The sequence below is a fragment of the Dicentrarchus labrax genome, unplaced genomic scaffold, assembly GCF_905237075.1.
Source record: "Dicentrarchus labrax unplaced genomic scaffold, dlabrax2021, whole genome shotgun sequence".
NCBI classification, from domain to species: Eukaryota; Metazoa; Chordata; class Actinopteri; family Moronidae; genus Dicentrarchus; species Dicentrarchus labrax.
In genome coordinates this window covers 11,158,526-11,185,247 of record NW_026136714.1, presented here as the reverse complement: position 1 = coordinate 11,185,247, position 26,722 = coordinate 11,158,526, and the positions used below count along the sequence as shown (strand labels likewise).

The window sequence follows — 26,722 nt, the reverse complement described above, 5'->3', positions numbered from 1 at the left end:
TTTATTCAGTCCAGATCTAGTGTATGACTGTCCATCCTTTGTGGCTCTTTCTGAGGTTTCTTCCATTTTTCCCTTTTAAATCTTTTGGAGTTAGGGTTAGGGTTTGGGGTGGAGTGTTTCTGTACCTGATGAACAGAAGCTGTTGAATGTTGTACAGATTGTAAAGCCCCCTGAGTGAAATTGGGATTTTTTGCTCAAGTTCAAAAGAATAAGAAAACAACATTTCTTTCATTTCATACTTGAGAAGAAAAATTTTATATTTAAGGTTTCTATATTTAAGGTCAAGTCCAAGTGCAGAAAATGGGAACGTCATTTTGTCTTCTAACTTTATCGACGTAATTTCTCGCTAGACCAGTAAACAGTCCAGTGAGATTTCATTAACAGGTCTGAATATGTATGTGCTCTAAGTCATGTCTTTGGAGGACACTGAATCCATGTTGTGTTAATCAATGTAAAATAATGCCGATGAAACATTCATGATGGCGCCTACAGATTTGGTTTAGTATGAAAGGACTTTCCAGCAAAGTCAAGCATGTATTATTTAAGCTCTCAATTAAGGTGTTTTTAACCCGCATTTAATAGTTCATATCACTCCTAATGCTGAACCACTGAGTATCAACAGCTTTACATCTGTAGTGTGAAAAGCAGAGAGCTAAAATAAACTGTGGTTACCCAAGACAGTCAAGCATCTACCTAAAGATACATTTTTTATTCTCATGGGTGAGAAGGGAAATATGTATTCCTATACTTTGGCCATCAGGATGCTCATGTTGTTCAGTGGATGTGCAGATAATGTTTTCACACTGGCCACAACAACTGCCCTCTAGTGTCTGAAAATATTCAATAGCCTTGTATCACAAGTTGTGTTTTTGTCTTAGAACATTCAACATCGAAACAGGAAGACAAAAAAGAGAAAGAAAGAAAGAAAGAAAGAAAGAAAGAAAGAAAGAAAAAAAACCCAATAGCCCTGTATATAACCCTCAAGGTTTCCTTTTTTGTCAGGTTGTTCATCATCCACAAACCCTTCAGTGATTAATAAACAAGCGCACACACAGTCTAGCTCATGTCATGACAAGCTCAGTGAAAATGCTACGATTCTACAACTGCATAAGTCCGACTGTAACTTAAGAATTAAGACAGCTTGAAGAAATGTTTGATCTGAGCCTCAAAGGCCAAGTTTAATCCCAAACTGCTGCTCTATGTAGGGAATCAAATTCTATGTCAATAACATTCAGTGCTATATATCTCCAATCCAGTGCTTTGACTTTTCTGCTGACACTTTTGTTTATGTTTAGATTACAGACTGAGACTCCACTAGAGGAGGGGGTCTTCTAAATCTTTTAAACGGCACATTAATGTTTTATGAACAGGGAAGATCATCTAACACTGCGATGTTCTGAGGAAAAAATCAAAATGCCCTGATTACAAAACTCAAATCCTCTTCTCTCTTTTTTTTGCACACTGAAGGAAAATCCTGCTGCCAAAATAGATGAGAAGTGAGAGTGAGAGAAGCACTGCCCTTTTAGTATGAAGTTTTGTTCTTTGTTAATGTGTTTACTTTATCACTGTGTACTCATCAACATGACAAAGTCTGATGTAGTTATTCTCAACACACTCAACTTGTTTCTCACACCCTTAAGGCACTTGCTTCATGCTGACTTTAGCACTATATCACATCGTTCTTGTGAATCACAAAGAGTTCCACTGTGTCAGTATAGATAAATGAAAAAGACGACAAATCTTCTAAATATATATTTCAGTCACTCTAATCCATTGAAACTTTAATTAAGAACTTAACAAGATGGAGCATGTTATTATAATTTTTATACACATCCCCTTTTGCATTAGCAGCCTTAATAATTAATCTTCGCCACTACTGAAGCATGTTCTCTGCAATCTTTTGTATCTCATTAATACAAGCAAATATTTTTAATGAAATCTCCTTGCTTTTATGCCAAAATTCCCCTTGCTTGTGAATTGGTGTGTGGTTTTAGTTTGATTGCAAATGGAAAAGGTTGTGTTTTTTCAACTCTGTCAAAGTCTCACAGCAACCAATATTCTACAAAAGCAGCACTTACAATGAGAGTCACCACAAATACTGTGAGAGTTAATAAAAGTGCTAAGATTACAATACGAATTTACTTAAACATACACACGGAGACACATGGAGCACTGGAGCACTTCTAGACTAATTTCTTAATTAATGTAATAGTGTCCCTCATCATGTATTGCTGATAAACAAATGTTTATTATGTCCCAGGTGAGCAGCATTTACAGTAAATGTACATGACATAAAGGTGGATTTCTACACTAAATACAAATTGATCAAAAAACATTTTAATGTGTTATTTCTTCTGTTGATTACAATTGACGGAATATCTGAAATCACGTGGTATTAAGTGAAACCACCTAGTAGTAAAAATGGTAATAAACAGTCTTAAGATATAGATATAGATATAGATATAGTATGATTTTGACAAAATTAAAAATGTAAAAAGAAAATATCTCCAGAAAACAGTAAGTTCAAAGTCTCCTGAGTTGAATATTCTGTGTACATAGTCAATAGGATGGATTATAGGCTGATTGTATCAATAGAGAATCAAATCAGAACATTATTTCCCTATTTCCCTAACAAACATTCACATTATAAGTAATATAACATATCATGGTTATTTTAATTATACAAATCATGTACTTTAACAATATGATTAATAGATAGATATAGAATAAAATGTGAAAAAAATGCTTCCTCCTTGCCCAACGATTGGCCATGCTAGCTGAAAAAGAGATGTGGCAACAGTTTCGAATGTCCTAATTAATTGCCCAAAAATAATTCTAGATTTAGTGTATAATTTTGCAGCTGTCTACGTTGTACACTGTATGCAAATAATCATTGAAGGAATTATATTCTATATTATATATTCTTAGATTAGCCATCCATGTGCATTATATCCTTGCCATTATTTCTTTGGTGCATTAAATGATAATTGCATTAAAGATTAAACTTCTCCTCATTTTGATGAGGACTCCCGCATTCCACTTTAAGCGACAAGTATAGTAAAGAAACAACAAACTAACAGGTAGTCATAGATGCTGGCATGATCTGTCAAGTAGGTTTTAGTATGCACACCTTCTAGTGGAGGTGTGAGGGGATTTTTTTTTTATCTGTGTGTGGCTGTGTGCATAAATGCCGTTGTGTGCCCTGTGTGTCAAGACTAAGCGGAGATGAAAAATAAGCTGAGACAACTATTGAGTTCCCTCCCTCCTGTGGTCTCTTCCTGCTCCCCATCCTCGCCACCACCCCCCACCACCTTTCCATAGACTGTTATCCAATTAGGTGATTCTCATTGCTTTAATCGATGGAGACATGAACGCACACTGACATGCATACAGACACACACACACACACACACACACACACACAGACACAAAGACACACACACACACACACACACACACACACACACACACACACACACACACACACACACACACACACACACACCCGTTCCCCAAGTAATGTCTATTCTGGTTACTATGGAGATGGGGGGATAGGGTGTAGAGAGTGAAATGTGAATATAAGTGACAGGAGCAGGTCCACAATTAAGCACCATGCAGAGATGAAGAAAGGGAAGGAGGGAGAGAAGGAGTGTGATTTAATCCAAGCCCCTTAAGACACTCATGAGACAATTTTGTACACACACAGACACACACGCACGCACAACCCTCGGGGCAGACAAACAATTATTTGGATAAAGTATTTAAATATATAATTATCTATAAAATCTAGATCGGACGACTCTACTGTAATATGACCTGCATTGTTAGAGATATGGTTATTGTGATGTGGCATTTTTTTATTTTACAATTCATTATAAAGGTTCTCTTGCTATAAGACAAGGCAGACCTAATGCAGTGTGCAGAGATGCAGGCTAGACACAGATGTGGGAACTCCTTAACTTGGTATCCTCTTTGAAGTTTTGTCCTCTCAATTCAAACTAGAAAATATCCGCTAATAATCACGTAGGTATTAAGTTCTGTCACTGTGCCACATTCCCCTATGTATACGATCTAGAAGTGAGTCAGATGGTCAGGGCAAAAAGCCACGTTCACTTAGGCTTTTGGTTATATATGATTAAACAAATATTGAGAGTAAATATGTGGTTAAGTAAAAGTGTGACTGGTTGTACATTTCTCTGGATTTACCATTGTCAGTAAAGTGGACAGAGCTTCCGGGTCTGGGAAGTGAAGCCACTTCGGAAGTAATTTAAACCTGCATTCTTTCAAGTGCATTTGTGTTGGCTGTCAGGGCAGAATCACCCTATTTCAACATACATACCATACAACACAGGTTCAGATGAAACCGTCAAATTTGCATTTTTTTTTTTTTAGAAACATATTTAATTATACTATTTAGAGAAAGTTTGAGACCAGGCATGCTGCCATTTTTTCCTGGAGGAGAGAAAACCAAGCGCAGCCCAATTCACATTATGTCACCCACATGCTCCACGCTCTAGTCCAAATACAGCCACTTCTGGCTCCATAAAACCAAGATGGCAAAGGCCATAATGCTAAAGTTGGGGATTCAAAACTGTTGTCCACAAAAGTGTCATCCACAAATAGGTGATTTCACTGTGGTTTTACACTTCGGAGTTACTGAGGTTCACAAAATATGCGAGGGTCAGTTTTGTGTTGAACATCCTGCACTGATGAAGAACATGTGCAAAATGGTGCAGGTGCATTAAATAAGGAAGGTTATGGTGAGAAAAAAAAGTTGAATTAACCTTCAGAACTTTTAATGACAGCACGCAAAGTGTAAGACTACCATAAGCTGCACTTTATTAATGAACTGAAATAAATGAAAGGATTTATAATCATAAATGAACCCAGCACTGTATCTGGGGAGTGGCAGTGTTGTGCCTGTTAAATTTGAATGAGCTTTTTTCAACAACTTTAAGTTAATTAAATGTGAACTTTCTGTTCAATAAACACTCAAATCACTATAGGCTAGCAATCTTCTGATCATACGTTCGGCAACATTTACCGTATCAGGCATATCACAACTATAACAGCCCACCCTCCTCTCTGAGCTTCTACTGAACCTGTTGCTCTCTTTCCCTCTCATTCTTCCCCACACCAGATCAGAAGGCTTCATGTACTGTGCTGCTCCTTTTTTGAGACTACATTTTCCTTTGGAAGAATGCTACCTAATTAGTCAGTATTTCTATGCAGCATTATTACATTATGATTTATTTTTTTAAGCTTTGTGATCAGCGACTAATCCCACCTCTGAACTGCACCTACTGAGCTCTGCTTTACATGGAATTTCTGAAGTGCTGATTGCATAATGAGCCTCCACCTTAATAAATCTTCTGCTAATTACACCAGGACAAACTGAATGAAAGGCAAGGCATAAACTACCCCTATACAACTACATGTATGTTAATATAGCCCTTAGAGCGGAAATGCCTCCATGCTGCTATTAAACAAACTGACTACAGCAAGTTCTGACTGTCGAATAGTGATAGCGATTCCTTGGTTGAACTAAAGTGTTGGGGCATTTTGCTACACTTTCACTACTTATTACAGTATACTGCATGTCTTGTAAGCAGAATCTAAGCTAGTGAAAGGTAAATGGAACATCTGTTATTATTTCACAATTTATAACTACTTGCTGCAATTTCAACAAGCATGAACAAAGGAGGAGAACATTTAGGAAAGCTTTGTAAATCAGGTCAGTGTGTTTAATTATTTGTGTAATATATAAAATGCACATCTCATAGTATTGAAAGCTTTAAAAAATTGAACCATGATACATGAGAGATAGATAGATAGAGAGATAGAGTCAAAGACAATTGATTTGCCAGCCAAGTTACCAGTTAGCTAGACAAATACACAGATAGACAGGCAGATAGGGAGACAGGCAATCAATTCATCAGCCAGCTAACTACACAAACATTTGGGCAAACAGACAGACCGGCAGGCAGAATGACAGGGAAATGAGTCAGGCAGTCTGTTCAGTACCAGGCAGACAGGAAAGGGAAGGGAAGGGAAGGGAAGTATTCATTGACCCTCCCACAAATTTGGACAGACGAGTCAACAGGCTGAGGGACTTGGTAGCCTGCAGGCCTAATCAGTCAAGGATGAAAGAAGCACAATTGAAAAGCATTGAAATTAGCTGGTTGAAGTCCCAAACAAAACATAAAAAGTGGCATTTCATCTGTCCTCAACAAAACCAATGCTGCCAATAGGTACTGTATACTCTTCTGAAAAATAACTCAGATTCTCCTTATGTGCTTTCTGTAGTACTGGTGTACCTGGCAGATCCAAGTTGTAACTGTGTCTATATGTATGAAAAAGAATGTGCACAATAGGCAAAAAAGCATTCGCTACACTGAAAAAAGTTTAAAATAAGAACTTACAGATTAATTCCTACATAAAGGACAAGGATAAAATGCAGAAAAAAATACACTATACTGCAGTATACAGGAACTTTGCTGTTGGCTCAGTCTGCTCGGTCAAAGAACAACCGTTCAAATGCTGCCTCCTGCTGTGCTGTAACATCACTTGTTACTCTCCATCTTCATTTCAAACAATGGTGATATTCTAAATAAGACACTTGAGATGCAAGCTGCTCACTGTCCTCGAAATAAGAAAGTAAGAAACAAACAGACATTTAGCCTACGTGCACAGAGGGCCCAGATAATAGCACTACTCAGGTTAGGACTTCAAAGAATTACAGTCTGAGTACCAAACAGTATTGCAGAGCCCTTATATCAAAGCAACTGCCTTAACAAGGCTCTTACAAACACACATACACACACAGTGCATTCACACAAGGTCCTCTGAGCTAATATCTGGAAAAAAAAAAAAAAAAAGATACACTTAAAGTTTGGCCACAATTGTTAGCACAAAGCATGAAGGCTGATGCATATTTGACTGAAATGCAAACAAGCTCACAGATGTGTTCTCTCTATTCTCTCCTTCCTCTCTCAGCCAAGGCTAATGTTTTGTGTTTGTGTTTATTTCAGTGTGTGCACGGATGTTGATAATGGGGCCTTTGTATTTGATTATCAGTTAATTAAATCATTGGATGGATACTAAGTTCAGGCATCTTGTTGTTGCCTCTTTAAATCCATTGGGTTTTGTTCATCTGAAGTAATAAGACAATTTCTGAAAACGGTAAATGATAAGTTTCAAGTACTAAAGTGCAAAAATGTATTGACAGAAAAATGTTTCAGTCACATTTCTAACATATTCTATAACAAATTCTAAATTCTAAATCTTTTCATCTGTTTACCTTAATGATCAACTTTATTGAGATATTCGGTACTGAAAGAAGGACTGCTCATATGGCCATGAGCAGTCCTTTGTGCCTTTGCAATGTAGGTTGTAGTATTGCTAAACATCATGTAATCGTGTGTCTTGAAAATAGGCTTTATTAAGACTTTTGAGCACTTTAAATTAATTAATGGCTAGTTGCTTATGAGTGTTTAGGTAAAGTACTTTGCTTGTCTGGCTTCACTGTTCTACACAAGAAATGTCTCGAAAAGCCTGATATGTCTAAAGTATGCCACTGTCAAGAATAGATACATAAAATATATTTAAATGTGAATTCAAGCTGCTCTTTTTGTTTGTCCCCTGCAAAGTGAGATAATTTTAAAAGAAGCACAAGTATCAGAGAGAGAATTAAACAAAGAGTGCATTACCAATGAGTAAGTACTGTTAATTTCCTTTAAGTCTGAATTAATTCGCTCTGTGATTCCAAAAAAGACAGCCAGCATGAAATAAAGGCACAGACATATGTACATTTTGGTGATGATCAGTTTATCATCCCACTTTACTCTGTGACAACATACTTGCTGCTCCATGAGAATCTTGCACTCAGTGCAATATGTGTCCTCGATCATGGACACTGGTCCATATGGCCACCAGTTGTAGCTCAGCTGACTCCTACTTGTAATACTGTTTCATGCACCAATTAGGTGGTTTCCTTCAAGATATAATTTGCAGTATTTCAGGATTAAAATGGTTACAGAGATCAAGTGAATGTGCCACTGAAAGTTGATTGGCCATCAGATGTGCTGTACCTTATTTGTTGTTTGCTGTGTTTGAATAAGTGGGGAAAAGTGAGTACCGCGCCGCCCACAACTGATCAATTGACTTCTTATCATCTTTGACCCCAAAACACAACAGCAGAGTTTAATGCCTTCAAGTGGTGAAAATTAGGTCCATAATGAATTATCCCTAACTATTTGTTCTTTAAACAATTTGCACTTTTATTTCTTTTAATTAAAATATTATGAGTTGGGAGAAGGGGGGTAGCTGGTGGCTTGTGTGTGTCCCCAGTCTCCACATGTGTATTAGTTCCTCTGTGTGTGCCAGCCTAAATGTGCATGTATTTTGTGTATGACTACTTGTTTCCATGTTGCTGATGTTGGGGTTGTTATGTGTGTTGTACCTGCCATGCAGCACTGTAATGCCACAGTACCACCCACACACTCATCCCTATCTTTCTGCTTGTTTTAATGACATTTCCATGTTATCGTAATTCCTGTAATGCCGCATTTAACCTGCACACAGATAACAGTGTTGACTAAACACAGCTCAATGGTTGTGTAGAGAGAAAACATGATTTGTGTTACCAGTATAACATCGACGGAAAAAAAATATTTGTTTTATGATGAAAAAAATTGAGTGGCAGCAGTCATAAATATGTAATAGTTCTTTAAATAGTTCTGTTTCTATATGTCTTTCTTTGAAATTGGATTGTCTATAACATGTTGGAAAAGCCTTTAACAACAGCGACAAACTTTCATCAAAACCAAAGAGCACAATTTGCGGTTACATTTTATCTAAAATATATCTAGTATATGTGTTCACTTTCCTATTAATGTGAATAAAAAAAAACATGAACTAAAGTAGTACAAGGCTCTTGTAGTCCGTTGCTCTGCTGACCCCATTCATTATTTATGTGTAACAAAACTGCTTCTAACTCTGCACTTCTACACGTCTTTTGATGAATTAGCCAGATTAGTATATCAGAAAAATAAATAAATGAAATTGTTGCACTAGAGTGTTGACATTGAAGTTCTCAATTTAGAATCAAGCCTGTTGGTTTTGGTTTTCTCTTTGACAGGCAGGCATGCATATCCAAATCTATGTACACATGTATGAAAATGAGCTATGCAGACGAGTGTATTCACTATTTGACTACCATATATCAACATTCCAGATCCAATTTCTTGTCCAAAACTACATTTGCATACTGGCTGTCAACATCAACATAAAACCAAAATGAAAAGGAAAGAAGAAATAAATAAAACACTGCCCCATCCTCAGCTGACTGTGTGATGCAGGTCAACTCAGAGGACATGCAAGCCATGCATGAAAACCTAGGGAACATTAAAGACAGAGGCTGATTTTGTGCCAACTTTTTGATGCTGTGTTTTTACATGAATTCATTCCCTGTGCCTCACTGTTCTCAATTTATTAAAAAAGGGTCAACATAAACACAGAGACAGGCCTGCAAGAGAGCATTATGCTACTGAGAGCACTCATAGCAAGATCACGATTTTTCTTAGATGTACTGTGTATGATACACATTTACCTTTTTTTCAATATTTGCATTGGAACAGTTGGAATTTTGGAAAAAACATTAGTATCTGTTTAGGAACTGTTGGAATGACAAATCACAGAGCTGTGCTTAAACAAGATTTGAACCAAAACGAAAAAAACAGAATTATTTCAGCCAAAGTAAAAGCTTTTCATTTCACTCTGACTCAGAACATTTGTGCAGTAGAAAGAACACCTGCCCACAAGCAATCTAAGGTCTTCTTCTTTGAATATACTTTTATGTCAACACAAAAAGAACATGAGAAATTTGACCTTGAAACTGAAACTCACCTGCCAGGCCCTGTTGCTCCTAGGTAAAAATGCTTAACTCTAAAACAACATAGTATTATCACCCTACCTTCTTGCACAGCCTGGAAGGGGTTGTTCCCATCAACGAATTCCACAGAGATGGTGATCTTCTCCGTCTCCAAGATCTCGTTGTTTAAATTGAGATCTGCCACGGCAAGGCGAAACACCTCGTCATCTTTCCGTGCTGACTCGTCAAAGATGGCGCCTATTTGACAAGGAAGGAAGCAGAAAAGAGGGCACTATTACTCAGTATTCGAATACTTTTGAAACTGAAGATATATGGTAATAAAAAAAAGTATGCCACCCACAAATGTTGTGTTCTTAACTTTTAACTCCATCCCAGATGGTTCAGTTTCACAGCAACTTAAATCTAATTATGCCTTACAGTGTTCCTAGAAATATTGTTAAGTAAAATCCTGCAATTTCATTACGGAGAAGTTGCACAAATTGACATTTGTCAGCTATGCAGCATTTGGTTTCACTGACCAAACTGACATTTCAGTCAACATTTATGTAATATTTATCTAATTGCAACATATTCCAGCTCATAACAAGACCAAACAGTAGAGTTTAGTTTAAAGCCAGTGCAGTTTCCATTATTTACATCCTGCAGGGGATGTTTTCACTGGTACAGTTAAAGTAATATATTTACTATTGACTGAGGACCACATGAACATAGAGGGTCACCTGATGTATGTGGATATAAGAATGACTACCAGAAGCATCCTTTAAAGAACTGGCTGGCTTGTAAAGGGTTATGGGATTCTGGCATCAAAAGATACAACTACATTTTGTGCCACATGTGTTTTGTTAATGTGTGTTCATGTGGATTTCAAGTATCTAGCCCATGAACTGGGACACAGCTTGAGAACAGGGTGTGAAGGAGAAAAGGGTCAACATCATTGTTCATTCTAAGGTCAAATGCAGCCCAAGGGCACACTGAGACTGTCAAAGTGGTTACTGCACAACGAAGGAATAAAAGACTGGTGAGTGCCAGTATCTGTAGTGGCAGATAAAGTTCCCACAAGTCAATACTAAATTAGTCATAAAAATAAATGTCAACCTGCAGTGATTCTGAGACAGAAGAATGAGGCAACATGCAGCGTTGACTGGCTGGTAGAGATTTGGTCTTTCCTTTGGTCTGTTACACACAATTAACCACATGTTATCTATTTCTCTCTTTCTTCCCTTTTAGCCTCTCATTTCAACCCAGTTTATCCCCTGAATCCATTGGGCCACTAATTGTGTAAGCCAGTGCAGTGAAGCACTGCTAACTGTATTTCACTGACCAGAAAATAAGCCTCATATTGTATAGTGTATGTGTGGGTGTGTGTATGTGCGTGCACGAGACACAGGTTGCAAACTCCATTAATAACCAGACAGGCTACATTGGCTGAGGGCTGTTTTATAGCACATTTAGAAGACTATTGGGGTAATTTGGTTCTGTATAGCTCAATCTCTGGTGAGTCTGGTGCTAATACTCCAAAGGTTATGGTCTGGTCCCAACAGAGGCCACACTTAGGCCTATGTGTAGCTTATACCCTATGCTGGTTACTATAATGTAGTATCAACCTTAAGAACCTGAATCCTACTTCCCCTCCCTTGTTTCAAATGTTGATTACACTTAACTTCAGAAGGACAATTGATTTCAACACAGCTCTTACACACCAACCAAATTCAAAACCAACTGCTGTTTGAAGGCAGGTAGGAACAGTATGCTAACTGCATCCTCATCAAAAGGCTTCATCAAGTATGCACCCTTCAATAATTTGATCCATCAGCATTCGGCAACTGTAAATACCCTCCCACTGATTGAGTTCTGGTTGGTTTTATAATCATGCAGTATAGATGAGGTGAGACAAACAGGCCTGGACAAAGCGATAAAGAGTGAAACACAAAGACTCATTAACTATTCCATTAGAGATAAATTATGAATGGGGTCCCAATCAGCTTGAAGATGACACTGCTGAGGAAGGATTTGTACACATTTCAAACTAGCTCTACGACGTAGGAGGACAATGTTAGGCTGTGTATGTCTAGAGGACAAATGCATGGACAGAGGAGAGGGAAGGAGAGGGCTGTATTATATGGCTTTTTGAGAGGAAGTCAGACTAAAAGGTGGAAACTTGTGTCAGTATGTGAAATCAGTCTCTTTTGCTCTCCACAGTATCCACAGCATGATAAATATTAAAATTGGATAAACTAATTTTTAAAACAAAATAGAGCAGCTGAAAAAACTATTATGGCTGCTTTAACCTTGGCTTCCCCAAAGGAGTTGACTTAGTGACCTCATTCATGCTAAAGGACCAGTGGCTGGATGTGCAGGATGTAGTGGCATCTAGCGGTGAAGTTGCAGATTGCAACAAATTGAATCGATTGAAACCACTTGACTGAACCAAGCGTGTATGAGAAACTATGGTGGCCTCCTTGCAAACGGCCCAATCTAGACCCAGTGTTAGGTCTGTCCGTTCTGGGCTACTGTAGAAACATGGCGGCTTAACATGTTGGACTCAGAGGAAGGTGCTCCTTATAGATAAAAAACTTATCGAAGGTAACAAAACACTACCAGTTAAATTAAAACACACCAATGAATATCATATTATTTTTCTTTCAATAGATCCTCCTAAAATTGGACCTACAAAAGCTATACAGTGCTGTACATTACTCTTTTTGTATATGGTTTTTATTCTTTAATCTATTGGAATATTCCACCAGCTACGTTTGTTTTGAGCAATATTTGCCATATTAGTGCTTTTAGTATTATATTTATTATATATTTCATATTAGTGCTGTTTATCAGCAATCTTCCCTCCTTCCTTCACTTTCTTCTCTATCTGTCTATCTTGCTGTTTGACAGCTGTTGCACCGTGCAGTGATTCAGCTCTATGTATGTGATTAAAAACCACACTCTTGAGGAGTGAGGAGGCAGACAGACAAAAGAGACAAAAAAAAGACAAAAACCTTTTGAATCCAGTAATCTAAACACAAATCATGGTGGGAACTTTTAGCTGATTTTCAATGTGTACTTAATAGTTCTTATATTAAATGGTAAAATAATCCATATATATTGAATGTATATGAGAGGGCAAAGTCAAGAAGAGAGAGGAGACAGGATAATGGGTGAACGTCTGCTGTTCTCTCCCTGTTATTTTAGGACAACTTCCACGGCATTCTGACAGAGACATAAAGACATGGGCATACACACACAACACACAGAATCCTGGCTCTTCCTCCTTTCCAGTAATGTGATTGTGAGCGCAAAGGCAAACGTCACCACATAAATCAACAAGGAAATAAAAGCACTGAATCTTGCTTTACACAGACGCCCCAAGGGCGGACACACAGACACGCACATGCATGGACCCTGACACACACACACACACACACACACAGTGTGTGGCCAGCAGCACTAAATCAACAACCTATTTCCAAACCATCCCTTCCATGACAACAGCATCATCAACCACAGCGGTCAATTTGAATGGATGCAGCATCCAAAAGTGGAGACCCCAAATTGTTAGGTTGAGATGTATTGATCAAATGTCTGCCAATGGTTCAAGTGTTTGGTATGAATTTTCTAGTTTGTTTACACTGCAAAGAGGCAATAAATAACTTGTTTGTCTACTTACTGCCAAAGAACACCTTGGAATGGATGAGGGATGCTGGAGGTAAAAGAAGAATGAGGAGGGGAGCTTGTTGTCACTACGAAGCACAAATACCTGATAAATCTGATCATTTCTTTAACAATGTTTCATTATACTCCTAGCAATATCAGGTTTAAATCTCAGTAATGTTACGTTTACGTGTTACGCGAGCAGGTGTAGAGGAGGTGAGAGCCAGCAAGATGGTGGGACTGAGTCAGCAGGGAGCCTGGACAAGGTGGGAGAAGACGCTGCAGCGGAAGATCTCATGGCCAGATCTCATGGCCAGATCTCAAGGCCAGATCTCATGGCCAGATCTCTGGCGGGCTGACAGCTACCGCATCAGCTTCCTGGTCCAAACCGTCTACGACACCTTGCCAAGCCCAGCAAACCTTCACACCTGGGGCAAGATTGAGACACCTACCTGCCCCCTGTGTGCTGGGAGAGGATCGCTTCAGCACCTCCTCAGCAGCTGTCCCAAAGCTTTTGCCAATGGCCGCTATCGCTGGCGCCACGACCAGGTGCTCAAGGAAGTTGCGGAAGTAGTCACCACAGCGATTCACTCCAGCAGACACTGCCCCAGGAAGAAAAACATCCCTTTCCTGAAGGCTGGAGAGAAGCCCCACTCGCGACCACAGACCAAGTCAGGCCAGCTGTCCACAGCCCCAGATTGGCAGCTGAGTGTGTACCTGGGAAAACAACTAAAGGACCTGAACACATTGCCCAGACAAGACTGCGCCCTGACTTGATCATCTACTCAGATGCAACCAAGCAGGTGATCATGTGGGAGCTGACTGTGTCATGGGAGGAGAACATGGAGGAGGCACACGAGAGGAAGCAGGCGAAATAGCAAGACCTGGTGGAGGAGTGAAGAAGGGGGCTGGGGGGCTGGGGGGCTGGCGGGCTCACTGCGAACCTATCGAGGTGGGCTGCCGGGGGTTTGCTGGGCGTTCAACCTGCAAAGCTCTGTCAGGGCTAGGAGTGACCGGAGCTGTTAAGAGGGGAGCCATACGTTCCATAACGGAAGCCGCAGAGAAAGCCACACGATGGCTTTGGATAAATGGGATGGGTCACCTGAGTGAGGGGGTCTGATGTTGAAAGACCCGAAACCGCCGATGACGCAAGGAACATCACTGATGATGCATCCCAGCGCATCCTAGAGATGCATTTAAAAACCACGTTTGACCTATTAATTGTTTATTTACAGTATTCAATTAGAGCAAATCATCACCTGCCTGCCAACACTTTTAAGCACTGATGGAGACATTATGCAGAAGAAGCTGTCTCTATATAAAATATTTTTAGCTCTTTCTCCTTTTTTCATAATTGCTACATACATAACATTATCTAGCACCATCAACAGCCTCTTTGATATTCAATTAAACATTATTAGTTTCCAAGAGAAGGAAACAAAATGGATGGAAAAAATCATAGAAGATGAAAGGATGATAATGGGCTAATGAGTCAATATGTGACCGAGCAAGTCTTCTCGGGGCTTTCATGTCAGCTTTACTTCTACCATTGTATAATGAGTCATGCACAAATTTTACGTAATGGCACGGTTTCCACAGGAGCATAACCAGAGTTTAACTCTTATTTGCACAATAACCCAACAACAAGACAAAGAGTCTACGGCCATGCAAGCAGCTCACTGAGGCCGTGTTTAGGCACAGTTAGTGTTTTGAGCTAAGTGCTAACATCAGCAAGCTAACATGCGCACAATAAATGCTAATATGCTAATGCTGAGGTGTCATCTTTTAGGCTTGGGCGATATGTTAAAATTTTCCAACCAGCTGTTGATTGCTTGTCACTGAGGTAATGTATTTGTCCAATCTCCCGAAGCCTATAATTTATGTTCACGTCGTAATTTAGTGCGTAGGAATGCTGGCATTTGCAATTTATCTGACTGTCATTTCACCATTTAACTTAAAACCACAAATATCAAGTTCAAAGGGGTGTTGAGGTTTCAACCAAGTCAGTGGAAAACATCCTCTGGGAACCATGAACATCCAATACCAAATTTAAAGAAATCCATCCAGTAATGTTTGAGATATTTCAGTCTGGACCAAAGTGGTAGACCAGGTAATAGACCGACATTGCCCTCCATAAATTCAGCCTGTCTCATTTTATGACATGTTGCAAAATCAGAGTTTACATTTAGTAGTGCAGAGGTTCACATCAATACTGCTTTTGAATATAAAGATATTAAATAGTTTTCATAACCTTCAGTCCAGTTAGCCTGGAAGCAGGAACATGGATATATTAATTTTAAACTTAACAATCTACAAGAGAATAATTCATACAGCTCAGCCATCTGAGTAACTATATAATATCAGATAATGGCATTCAGGCAGACAAAGGCACATTGTTGAACGTACAAAACACAGCTCAATTTCCTTATTAAATGAACAAATTAGGATGGCACATCATCCAATGCAGAGTTATTATGTTCCCACACTCCATAAAGACCAAGTAATTAAGCCAGCTCCTTCTCAGGATAATCATTCAGCGTGAGTGAGGAAATGATTGTTAAGAATGATTTCATGTTAAAAGAGGAGGGCAACATGGTTAGAGGAGGTCATGGAAAATGATAGATGTTTAACAGTTACAACAAAATGAGTTTCTTGTCATTCAGCTCGACTGACATTTTTGAGGTTGCCATCTGTTTGCCTTTTCTAGGTAAAACAGCCATGAGCTCTTCCAAATCCCTCTCCATCTGACTCTGTCTCTACACCTGCCTCATGGCTTTTTACTCTCTTTCACTCTCCATATCTCCACATGTATCTGTCTGCCTCTCTCTTTCAGAGATACGACTCTAAACGGGGCACTGAGGATTTCTGAAATACTATAGGGGATCCATTCCTCTGTCTATCAAACACACACCTGTTGTTGAGGTTGCAGCTGATGACAGTAATGTGACAGGAGCACTGACAGACTGACAAGGATAATGACTATGGAGGAACACACACACACAAGCACAGGTAATGTATCGCTGATTTATGACCAGGCTGGACCAAAGTGTTGCAGTCTCAATGTGATGATGAAAGCAAGGTGGCGGCGGCGCTGAGTGATGATGGTGATGAACTGGGAAGGTTATCGTCCTGCAGTGTCAAATGTCCACAAATGCACATTCACACACACAGATGCGAGGACACACACAGACTGTTATTTACAGCAGTGATGTGAGAGCTGGAAGGGAGTGCGTTTTGACACTTGGAAGGACAGTGTAGAAGAATTAATGTGCGTGTATGTGTGTAAGGAGGGGGGGGGGGTCAAAGAATTAATGGTAACAGGGGAACAGAGCAAGCCAGTGGCGTATGATAGGGCCAGATATGAAAACAGCTCTAATATTTATCATGTGGGCTCTCACAAGACTCTCACACACACAACTTCATGCAATTTTGTATACAGTAGTGAGCAGTAATCATTTTTTGTGTGTCCATGTGTGTATATATGATATAGTAGGTCAGCAGAAAAATCCTGTGCATTTAGTGGGACATTTTGTAAAAGGAATGTTGATACAATAGATATACCCAAGACATTGAATCATCCTTGACAATCTTTGCCATTTACAGTATCTCTGCGTGCTGCAGATTTGAATGCATGCATTAATCTATTTTGCATCTTTGCAAGCATTCTGTATAATTTCCATACAATGCATATTATCTGTTATGTGTGGGGTTTTAATTAGCAAACAACTGGAAATCAATTTTCCACAGGCCAAACGCCTTGTTACAAGGTTAACAGGGCTTTGCATATAATTCCACATCATAGCTATAGCTGAATTGTGTGTAAATGTATGTGTGTGCATTTGTGCAATATATGGTACCAGCAAACTGTATGAGTGTGTGTCCATGTTGCTGGATGACAGAGGGATGCCTGAGATTCTAGTTTATCCTCCTGTGTATTAATGGAGAAATATCCTAGGCAACCTGATATGTGCAAGAAAAATTTCTCTTATTGTCCTACCTTTTTCACAATCTCCCGTCTCCCTCGCCTCACTTCTTTCATTATAGGTGTGAAAATTAATTTGCTCCATCGTTAAGGAGGCGAGCAGTCAGGAGAATTTGTCGTCATACTTCAGCAGCACTACAGTCCTTTGCCACACTGTCACACAAAGCTGTGCCAAGGTCATTTCCATCCCTGCCATGTCTCTCTCCCTGCCTTACCCTTTCCTCTGGCCTCACATACACAAAACTAAGCCTTACTCCCTCTTTTGTCAAGACCCACTGTAGTTATCCAGGGCTTTGCTTCCTCCCACACAAATGAACACACTTTGAGTAGGTGGAGGATTTGTTTTGTGTCTCCATTCATTAGCTAGCAAGCTGAACACAATTTGGAAATAACCAATTCATCTAAGACATGTTTAGATTCAGTCCCTGAGTGCACATCCAGCAAAGTAAAGGGCGGACAGTTGGCAGTGTCGTTTTTCTTTTTGTGTTTCTTTTCTTGTCAGCTCTTGTCCAGTTTTGGCCAGGTCCAGCTCGTTTGCAAACCACAGCTGACTCAGCTCCAGTCCAGCCAGGCTTGCCGGGATCTTAAAGCAGTACAGCTGGTGGCTGCGAGCCAGATGTTAGAGTATATCTAAGCCCGAGCCAAGGTATAAGTAAATGATAATTAGGGTGATAGCAATGTACCTTCTAAATGGTCCAAATTGTATATTCAGTGTACCTGTGTATACCCTTGACAGCATATGAACAATGATTACAGCTTTTTGCTGCTCTTTCAAATTCTCCTTCATATTAACACATCGCGTTGCATAAAGAATAAAAGAAAATTTGCTTTGATGCCCTGAATGTTCAAGCAATTCATCTGTTTTTGTCACCTTCCTTTCACCCTCATTCTCATTCCCTCTACATTTGACCCTGCTTCTCACTTTTGACCTTTTTCCTAATTGATTTCGTTCTACATCTGTCTCTTTAATATAACCACCTTGCCTCATTCTCTTGGTTCTGCTTTATAGTTCTGTTCCACCTATTCCTCTACCCATTTTACCTTTCTCATTTATCTCCACCTCCTTCCCTTTTTGTTCCTCAATTCTCCTCACCTCCCTGTTCTCCTCCCCCTTTTGTACATGCTTCTCTGCATGCTTTTTATCTTCCTAAGCGTCACTCTACTCAGTCTCCCTGCTCTCTGCCCTTATCATCTCCAACTCCCTCCTTCTTTGTTCTATGTCACCCCTGTATGACATTTAATCCAAGTTAACTGGCTTCAGTTTACCTCAGTCCAATTAAACTTGCCCAGGTTTGGGAGAAAAAAAATACTAATTAAAGTGATTTTAAATAAAATAAAACTTGAGCAAATAATGAAGTGGGCTGAAAAAATAAATTCTGTTTATTAATTTGTCTAACAATGTCAGAGGGTTGTGTTTGCAATGTAGATTGTAAAGCAGAGAGGGAGCTAAAAAAGAAAATTAACAAATTAAGATGAATTTAGCGACTGTGTGAGGAATGAGACAAAAGAGACTAAAGAGAAAAATACAGGAAGAAACAAATAAAACAAACAAACAAAATAAAGAAAATAAAGAGAAAAAAAACCAAACCGTATGGGGAACTGAACCATCAAATCTGCTTTCAAAGCAAGAAGCCAGTCTTTTTAAACACCTTGAGTCTTTAAGCTCACTCTCCTGATTAATGCTGAACATTTGGGAGGATTTCGCCTGAAGCGCTGGTAAGAGGCTCCAGATTTGTACACATCATAAATGTCATATTATATTTCAGGGAGGAATGGATTTTGTAGGAACCCCCCTCGCTTGCCCTTCTCCCCCCTGTAAACTGTGTGTCTTCAGCATCTTCAGACTTTAAATTCCTTCTGTGGTCCTCTTCAACCCTGTGCTATCAAATCCTATCCTCCTCTCAATTCCCTATATTTATAACTCAAAAACATCTGAACTCTCCTCCCCTTTGTCTCTCTCCCTCTCCAGCTTTCTCCTCTATCACACTGCTCTCCTTCATACTTTTCTCTAATTCCATCACATAGTCACTCTCCTCCTCTCTCCCCTTCTCATCTTTATCCTTCCATCACAGACCTGTCCTTTCCTCCAAACATACCCTTTTTCCCATCCCATGCTACTGTATCCTCTGGCACTCTTATCCTCTCATCCCATATCTTTCCATCCCTCCTTTTCCTTCCTCCCGCCACCCTCTCCTGTTGCTTTCTCCATCTCATCTTATCCCTTTCGTCACCTTGCCCGCTGGTTCTTTTTCAGCCCCAGTGTGCTCTTCCTTCCTGTCCTCCTTGCCCTCTACACCCATCGCAGATTCTGGAGGGTGTACTGTCCATTATTACTCAAGCAGTTCAGTAACTAAATTATCCTCTTTCTTTTCCTTGGTGGTGATGGTGCTGCAGCCGTGCTCCTCTGCTGGAGCTGAGACAATAAAAATGAAAGCACATTCCCTACAGATTTTTTTGTGCACAAACGCTATTGAGCACACACAAATACACACAAGCACGAGAACACTTCAAAATACAACCGAAGAAACGTTAACACGAATGTGCATACAGCCATATACCACCCCCGGGGCACATTTATTTCCTTCATAAAAAAAAACACCCTGAAACTGGTGGCCAGCAGAGATATGATGGCTCTAAATAACCACTAAAGAGATGACCTATGATCAATATAGCAATACTAATGCATCATCAGTAATGCACTGAGAGTTCTACTTCTTTCTATTTCATTAACTCTGTCTTGCTAATTTGTTCTTTTTCTTTTTTATCATCAATCCATCCGCCCACACACAGTAAAGCAGAGTTAGTACCACTTGCGTTGTCCTCATTTTCCCTCCATCACTTTCTATTTCACCCTCTATCTTTCCATCTATTTATCTCTCTCTCTTTCTACCTCACATGCCTCCTTCTGCCCTCACTATCCCTCTATGATACTCTCTCACCCTCTCTGGATCGCTCTAGCCCTATTTTCCCTGAAGGCCTCTCCACAGTACACTACCACCCCCATGGAATACCTTCTGTTCCAAACCTGCATCCACCTCGCTCTTATGCATTACTAATACACACACACATACACACCCACACACATTACGTTCATTACCAGCAATGAGCAGTAAGTCAGTTAAAAAGTCATAAAGAGCATAATAAAGCTCCTCCATCTGCAAACCTATTAGCAATGGGCAATCCTAGGGGTCACACAAGCAAGCGCAAAAGTACTTGTGTGTTCACACATGCACCCATGCACACACACACATACTGTTGACACACTTGTGAACAGTATGTGGCACACAGACTGTGTTTTCATGTGAGGTCAGGTGGCAATGATGGGCTTCTAATTAACGCTGGTGTTGCATTAATAGATTAATTACAGAGACAAGACATCAGTCTCAATAAAGTACATGGTGGGTACATGGCAAAGAGGTGATGTGTGTTGTGAGCTTGCAGGATCAGGATATAATCTATAATTTATCATCAAGAAAATATCTTTCCATTTGGAGCTGTGCAAATTCAGCAGTGATTCAAATTATAGGGGGAAAATGTAGTACAAATTACCTGCTTTGGGTCTTTCATTTGGCATCAAAGAGAAATGTTCTGCCATATTCACACACAGGACTTGTAGACACATATAGAACAATAGGTAGTTATCCTATGAATGTGACGGGAGAAGCTTTTAAATGTGTTTACTGTACTAATCTGAATGTGTCCAACCTGCAGCCTTTTGCTGCATGTCATCCCCTCCTTATCTTGGAATAACAATGATCCCAGCACTGTATCAAATCATCAAGCTTAATTCTCGTGAAATACATATTTGAGAAGAAAAAAAATGCAGTTATCCATCAGACCCATTAAGATTACATTCATGTAAGAGCTTAGTCCACAAACCCAATTTTTCAGGCAATCAAGCAATAGGTTTTGGTCAAAAGTTGCTATGTCAAAAAAGCTTAACAGGATGGATCAACCAAGGAACTAAACTGTACAAAAATCCAAGATTAAGAATCCTCTATAGCAGAAAGATGTTTCAAGCAGTGTAAGATATTCATCATTAAAATTACATTTGAGACAATACTTTGCACCGCTCATGAAGGTAAGTCAGGGTTGAAAAAAATATATATTATATTACATGGTGTTTTGAATGTTTTGTCAAGCATTGTGTGAAAGATGCCAATACCATGCTGGTGAGTCTAGCTTTCCCTTGACAGGAATCCTTCATTTCTACTGCTGCTGGCTGCTTGTCAGGTAATTCTTTTTCAGGTTATCATGTATGCATGCAGACACGATTGCGGGGGCACTCACATCAGCCAGGGCCAGAAGCTGCCATACTGCCAGCCAGTGGAGTTCATTTAAAAGCCAGCACGTCAGCAGAACCTCTCCACACGCACACACGCACGCACGCACATACGCACGCACGCACACACACACGCACACACGCACACACACACGCACACACGCACACACACACACACACACACAGCTCCAAGTGGCTGTTGTTTAATTCATCACTGCAGTAAGGTAGGTAGCCCTCAGGAGCGGTGTACATGAGGTATAGGTGGCGGGGTGCATGTATTTGTTTGGCTGTGTTTGCCATTTATTCACAGTGTTTATAAATGAGTCACTCGACACAATCTACAATCACTCCCCTGCTAATAAAAAAACATGAATGGATGGGTGTTTGCAATAAGTTTGCAGGGCCCTGCAATTTACTGTTACCTGTGGGTTTCACTTAAAATCTCTCAAATCTAAGTGGAGAGGTGATTGATCTTCATTTTCCCACATAATGTAGGCTGTCTTTTGTTATTTTCTCTCCCCAATCAAACAATGTAAGCGGGGGGAGGGTAAGTAGACAGCTATCGCAAACACAGTTAGGTACACATGAAAACTCCACAAAACAGCACACTTCACCTTGGGTTTAACAGACACTTAAAGTAGGTAGCACAGTCACCAGAAAACATAGACAACTCTGACCAAACAACCTTTTATAGCAAAAACAAATACTTCTAGGACCTTCTACAAACCCTCATGGAGGGACAAGATGCATTACATTGTTTGACATTTTGGGTCTTTGATATTTTCCCAGGAAGAAAATAATTGTAGACTGCAGTAACTACTATGCAGTAAGTCTCTGGCAACTACAAATATCAGAAAAATGGTGGTATCAGGTGCTGGAATGATGTTATATGGAACAGCTTCAATGAAATACTGAAGAGAGAACATGTGTAATTAAATGTGCATCATCTGATGTGACATTACAATAGTGAAAATGGAAGCATCACATCACTGTGGAAATTGACCTTGATGTACTGGCTGCATCCAAAACAGCTTTCCTGCCCAAGAAGAGAAGCCATCTCATCAGAAAAGCAAATTCTCCAAATGGGAGTAGAGTGGTCAAAGCCAAATTTAACACTGTTGTTCATTGTTGTCTGTGCACATATAACATACAAGATCATAAATAGATGCCAAGTGTTTCATGGCTGCAGTAATAGGTTTAATCAGCTGAATGCCGATTGATGCAGATTCGTCTTGAAATAGAAGTTAATGGCATCAGAAGCCGATCTTAAATTGAATAACTTTCAGGGCTGTGGTGATTGTTGATGCATTTTAGCTTGCAATGCAGTCGTGGCCACTGACCAGTGAATAGCATTTAGCACCAGCAACAGCAGATAGCAGGTTTAAATGGACTGATTTGTTAAATGAACGTGCGTGTAACTGTGTGCTAGAGGGAGATAAGCTGATTGTAGGTAGTGTTAATGACTATCATGTTCAAGCCTGAACCATCCCTATGAGCTCCATTTGTGTTAATCGCTGAGATATTTTCTGCACTTACACCGTAAAAGAAATACATCTAATTTTAGTATTAAATCCCCTGACAAATGATTCCCCATTATCCAGTTAGGCAAATTAGCCATGAAGTTGAGCATTCAGGGGAGGGTCAAATTCAGGCCAGTAATCTGTGTTGCAACCACCTAGGAAACCAAAAATTAAAGAATGCAGTCTCATCTTGCCTCTCACACAGACACAGACACATACACAGACAAATACACAGACACACAAACATTAGAGAGAGTGGAACTCTAAAGCAAAAGTATGGGAATAAAGGAAAAAATAAGGAAAGGGGGGAAGAAAGCAAAAGGAAATAGGGAGGAGTTTATTGAAAGACAGAGAGGAGGAATGCTACAGAGGAGTAATATAGCCTAATCCTAAAATGCTCCATTTCATAATTTAAGAGATAATCATGTGATACACATTTGTCTTTCTGAAACTCAGCCCTGTGAATAAAAATAGCCTCTGAAAGCAGTACAGAGAGAAAAAATAAGCACCCTGTTTCTGCAACAATCGACAGACAGAATTATGTTAGAGAGGCATATTCATTTTGAGATTAGTGTATTTCCAAAGCAATCTGCTATGCGCCACATGCAAATTAGTCCAGGAGGTTTGCTTTTGAAATTCCAATCTGCTTTACCAATCTGTTTCGAGTCCAAGTCTTCCATCATATTCAGATCTTTTTGGGGGGCTTTGATAAATTCCTTGACATATTACCCAGAGGAAATTCAAATTTAGAGCAAATGATACCCCCTTGAACTTGTCTTGTAACGAGATCTAAGCTTGGCAAAGATGGTCAGAAGAGTTGGACATGCTAATGGAAAGCTGTGGAATCTTTTTACCTTCACTGTGTAGAGAAGCAGAGGGGGTCATGGGACTCTGGGAGCCAATAACCTGAGGGTCCACCCTTAGATTCTAGTCTGTTTGATCACATTATTTCTTTGGGGTTTTTTTTCCATTATTAACTGGGTATAGCTGTATAAAGCTACATATTCTCTGTTGCCACTGGAGCCCAAATTCATTCAGTGATGTGCATAAATAGCTTGAAGCTGCCCAGTACAACCACAGTTGTGTATTGCCTGACACTTAAATATCTTAAACTGCATTACTGCTCCCGGTTTTAAGCAGCTACAGTCTGCTCTCACGACATCTAATTCAACCTTCAGGCAAAAGATACCCCATATCTTGTCTTTTCAATTCGTGGGGGTCCTGAAGCGACCACTCATCTTGCTCATGCTCCAAGGTATTCCTTTCTTTATCAAATGTAAGATTAGGAGCACAGCTTCCTAGAGCAATTTCATCAACAAGAACACCTCAATTCAATATCGGAAAGACCTGAAGTTTTACTCATATCTAATTTTGAGAGAGGGTATTTTAGAACAGGAACTCAGATAACCAAACAGAAAATTTCTGTTTGTGTGACCACACAGGAAATAATACATACGCAGGTCTAACATATATCCAATAAACTCCACACTTTACAGACAAATTCAACAAAGTCCATGAGTACATGACGATGAAAATGAATTGTTTAGCACAAGTTTAAATACACTTAAAAGCTTTGTTTCCAGAGGTAGGAAGGGGCACTCCATAGATCAAAACACACACACACACACACACACACACACACACACACACAATAAGATACGAGTACCAACTGAAAGGTTCCTCTTAATAATGGCTACTAGAATGAACCAATATGACCTGAGGCACATTTTTCCCCCAATCCATCCCCCATCTACGTAGCCATCCATTATTTCAATTTCAATAATATGACCAAACTTTGGTTGGTATTTTGTAGATTGTATTTTATAGATCACTGTCTGGCGTGGGAATCTATTTTCCTCAGAAACTGAAAAACAGGTGCAGCAAAAACAACAATAATAGCAGAAAATCAATCTATGTCCTCATAAGAACCGGTTTCATCTGTCTCTCTCTCTCTCTCTCTCTCTCTCTCTCTCTCTCTCTCTCTCTCGCTCTTTCTGGCACTCTATATGAAATGTAATTCTAATTTGTGGCTAATTAAGGAGGATTAGAAAACTAAGGCATCAGTATCAAATATTTAATTAACAAACTGTAAGTGACAAAGTGGGCAAGTCTATCTACTTTAGGTCTCTCTGGACATAGCCACTAATAGAGGGAATGAGACATGCTTCATTTTTGTGTGGTTACAGTTCAACAGAAAAGTAGGTACCAGTGGTAAGATTGATTCACAAATGTACAGTGGGTACTCTAGTTCCTCACTCAAATATCAACTATTCCCTAGAGCTAAAACAATTAGTAATTAATAATTTATTTGTTAACTATTAAATTAATCATCAGCTATTTTGATAATCGTGTTGAGTCATTTCTTAGGAAAAGAATTTCCAAATGATCAGATTTTAACTTAAATGTGAATATTTTCTGTTTTCTTTTGTCCTCTATGACAGTAAATTGAACATCTTTGGGTTGTGGACAAAACATGACATTTAATGGATTTCACCCTGGGCTTTGGGGAACAATTTTTAGCATTTTCTGACATTTCATGGACCTAACAACTAATTGATTAATCGAGAAAAGTATCGACAGACTAATCGATAATGAATCGCTTGTTGCAACCCGACTATTCCATTGCTAAAAAGGGATGATTTCTGGAAATGTTGGCAAAAAGCACAAAGCAAATGTAATATTTTACAGCCATTTGTCTGATGAAACACATGCACTTCCATCTTCACCACTGCAGCTGTCTACAGCAGCTGTATGGCTCGTATTTTCATGGAAAGCCAGTTTTGCCACATTATGTACAATCTCCAAACAGTCACCAATGTATATGACACAACAAAGTGCTGTGAAGATTCGTCACCACTTTTTCTCACAGGACACAAATCTGCTGTAGTATAAACAATACACAAATGCACATGCATAACCCACTTGTAGAAGGTAGTATACTGTAGCAGGAATGAACCTCGGTTTCAGCAATCAATAAGCAGCATGTTTTGTGATTACCCATTTTTTCTATAGCTGCAACAAGTTCTCTACACCCAAGCTCTCTATCCCTTGTTTTACTGTATCTATTTATGAGCTTCTCCGTTATTTCCCCACACTTTTCTTAGCCAACAACAGATTTGTTTGGTTTTTTACAGGGTGAAGGTCTAGCACAGCAACTTTGAACTTACTCCATAATGCATCATGGTGAGAAAGCTGACTTAACGTACAAGGAAGAAGAGAAGGAGAGAGAAAAGCAGAGTGGAGATCAAATTAGAGGATGAGAGAAAAAGGGAGAAATAAAAAATGGAGTATTGGTAAGAGAGGGCAATTGGCCAGGAGAGATTTATTTGTCTGTACACTGATAGGTGACAAACTGAACATCATGATCCAGGAAACACATGAGACAAGCAAGGCGAGTTTCC

The 26,722-nt window shown here is 39.5% G+C and overlaps 1 protein-coding gene across 6 annotated transcripts in view; it reads right to left on the bottom strand.

Annotated features, from left to right (window-relative positions):
- grid2 (glutamate receptor, ionotropic, delta 2) overlaps nucleotides 1–26,722 on the bottom strand; it is a 463,092-nt gene that overhangs the window by 371,966 nt on the left and 64,404 nt on the right. For all 6 annotated transcript variants that reach the window (XR_007887378.1, XR_007887379.1, XM_051421450.1 and 3 more), the window contains exon 2: nucleotides 9,974–10,129. Coding sequence is in view for 4 of the 6 variants with exons in the window: in XM_051421450.1 (XP_051277410.1) it covers nucleotides 9,974–10,129 (156 nt within the window). In the remaining 2 variants the exon portion in view is untranslated. The remainder of the gene's footprint in view (nucleotides 1–9,973; nucleotides 10,130–26,722) is intronic.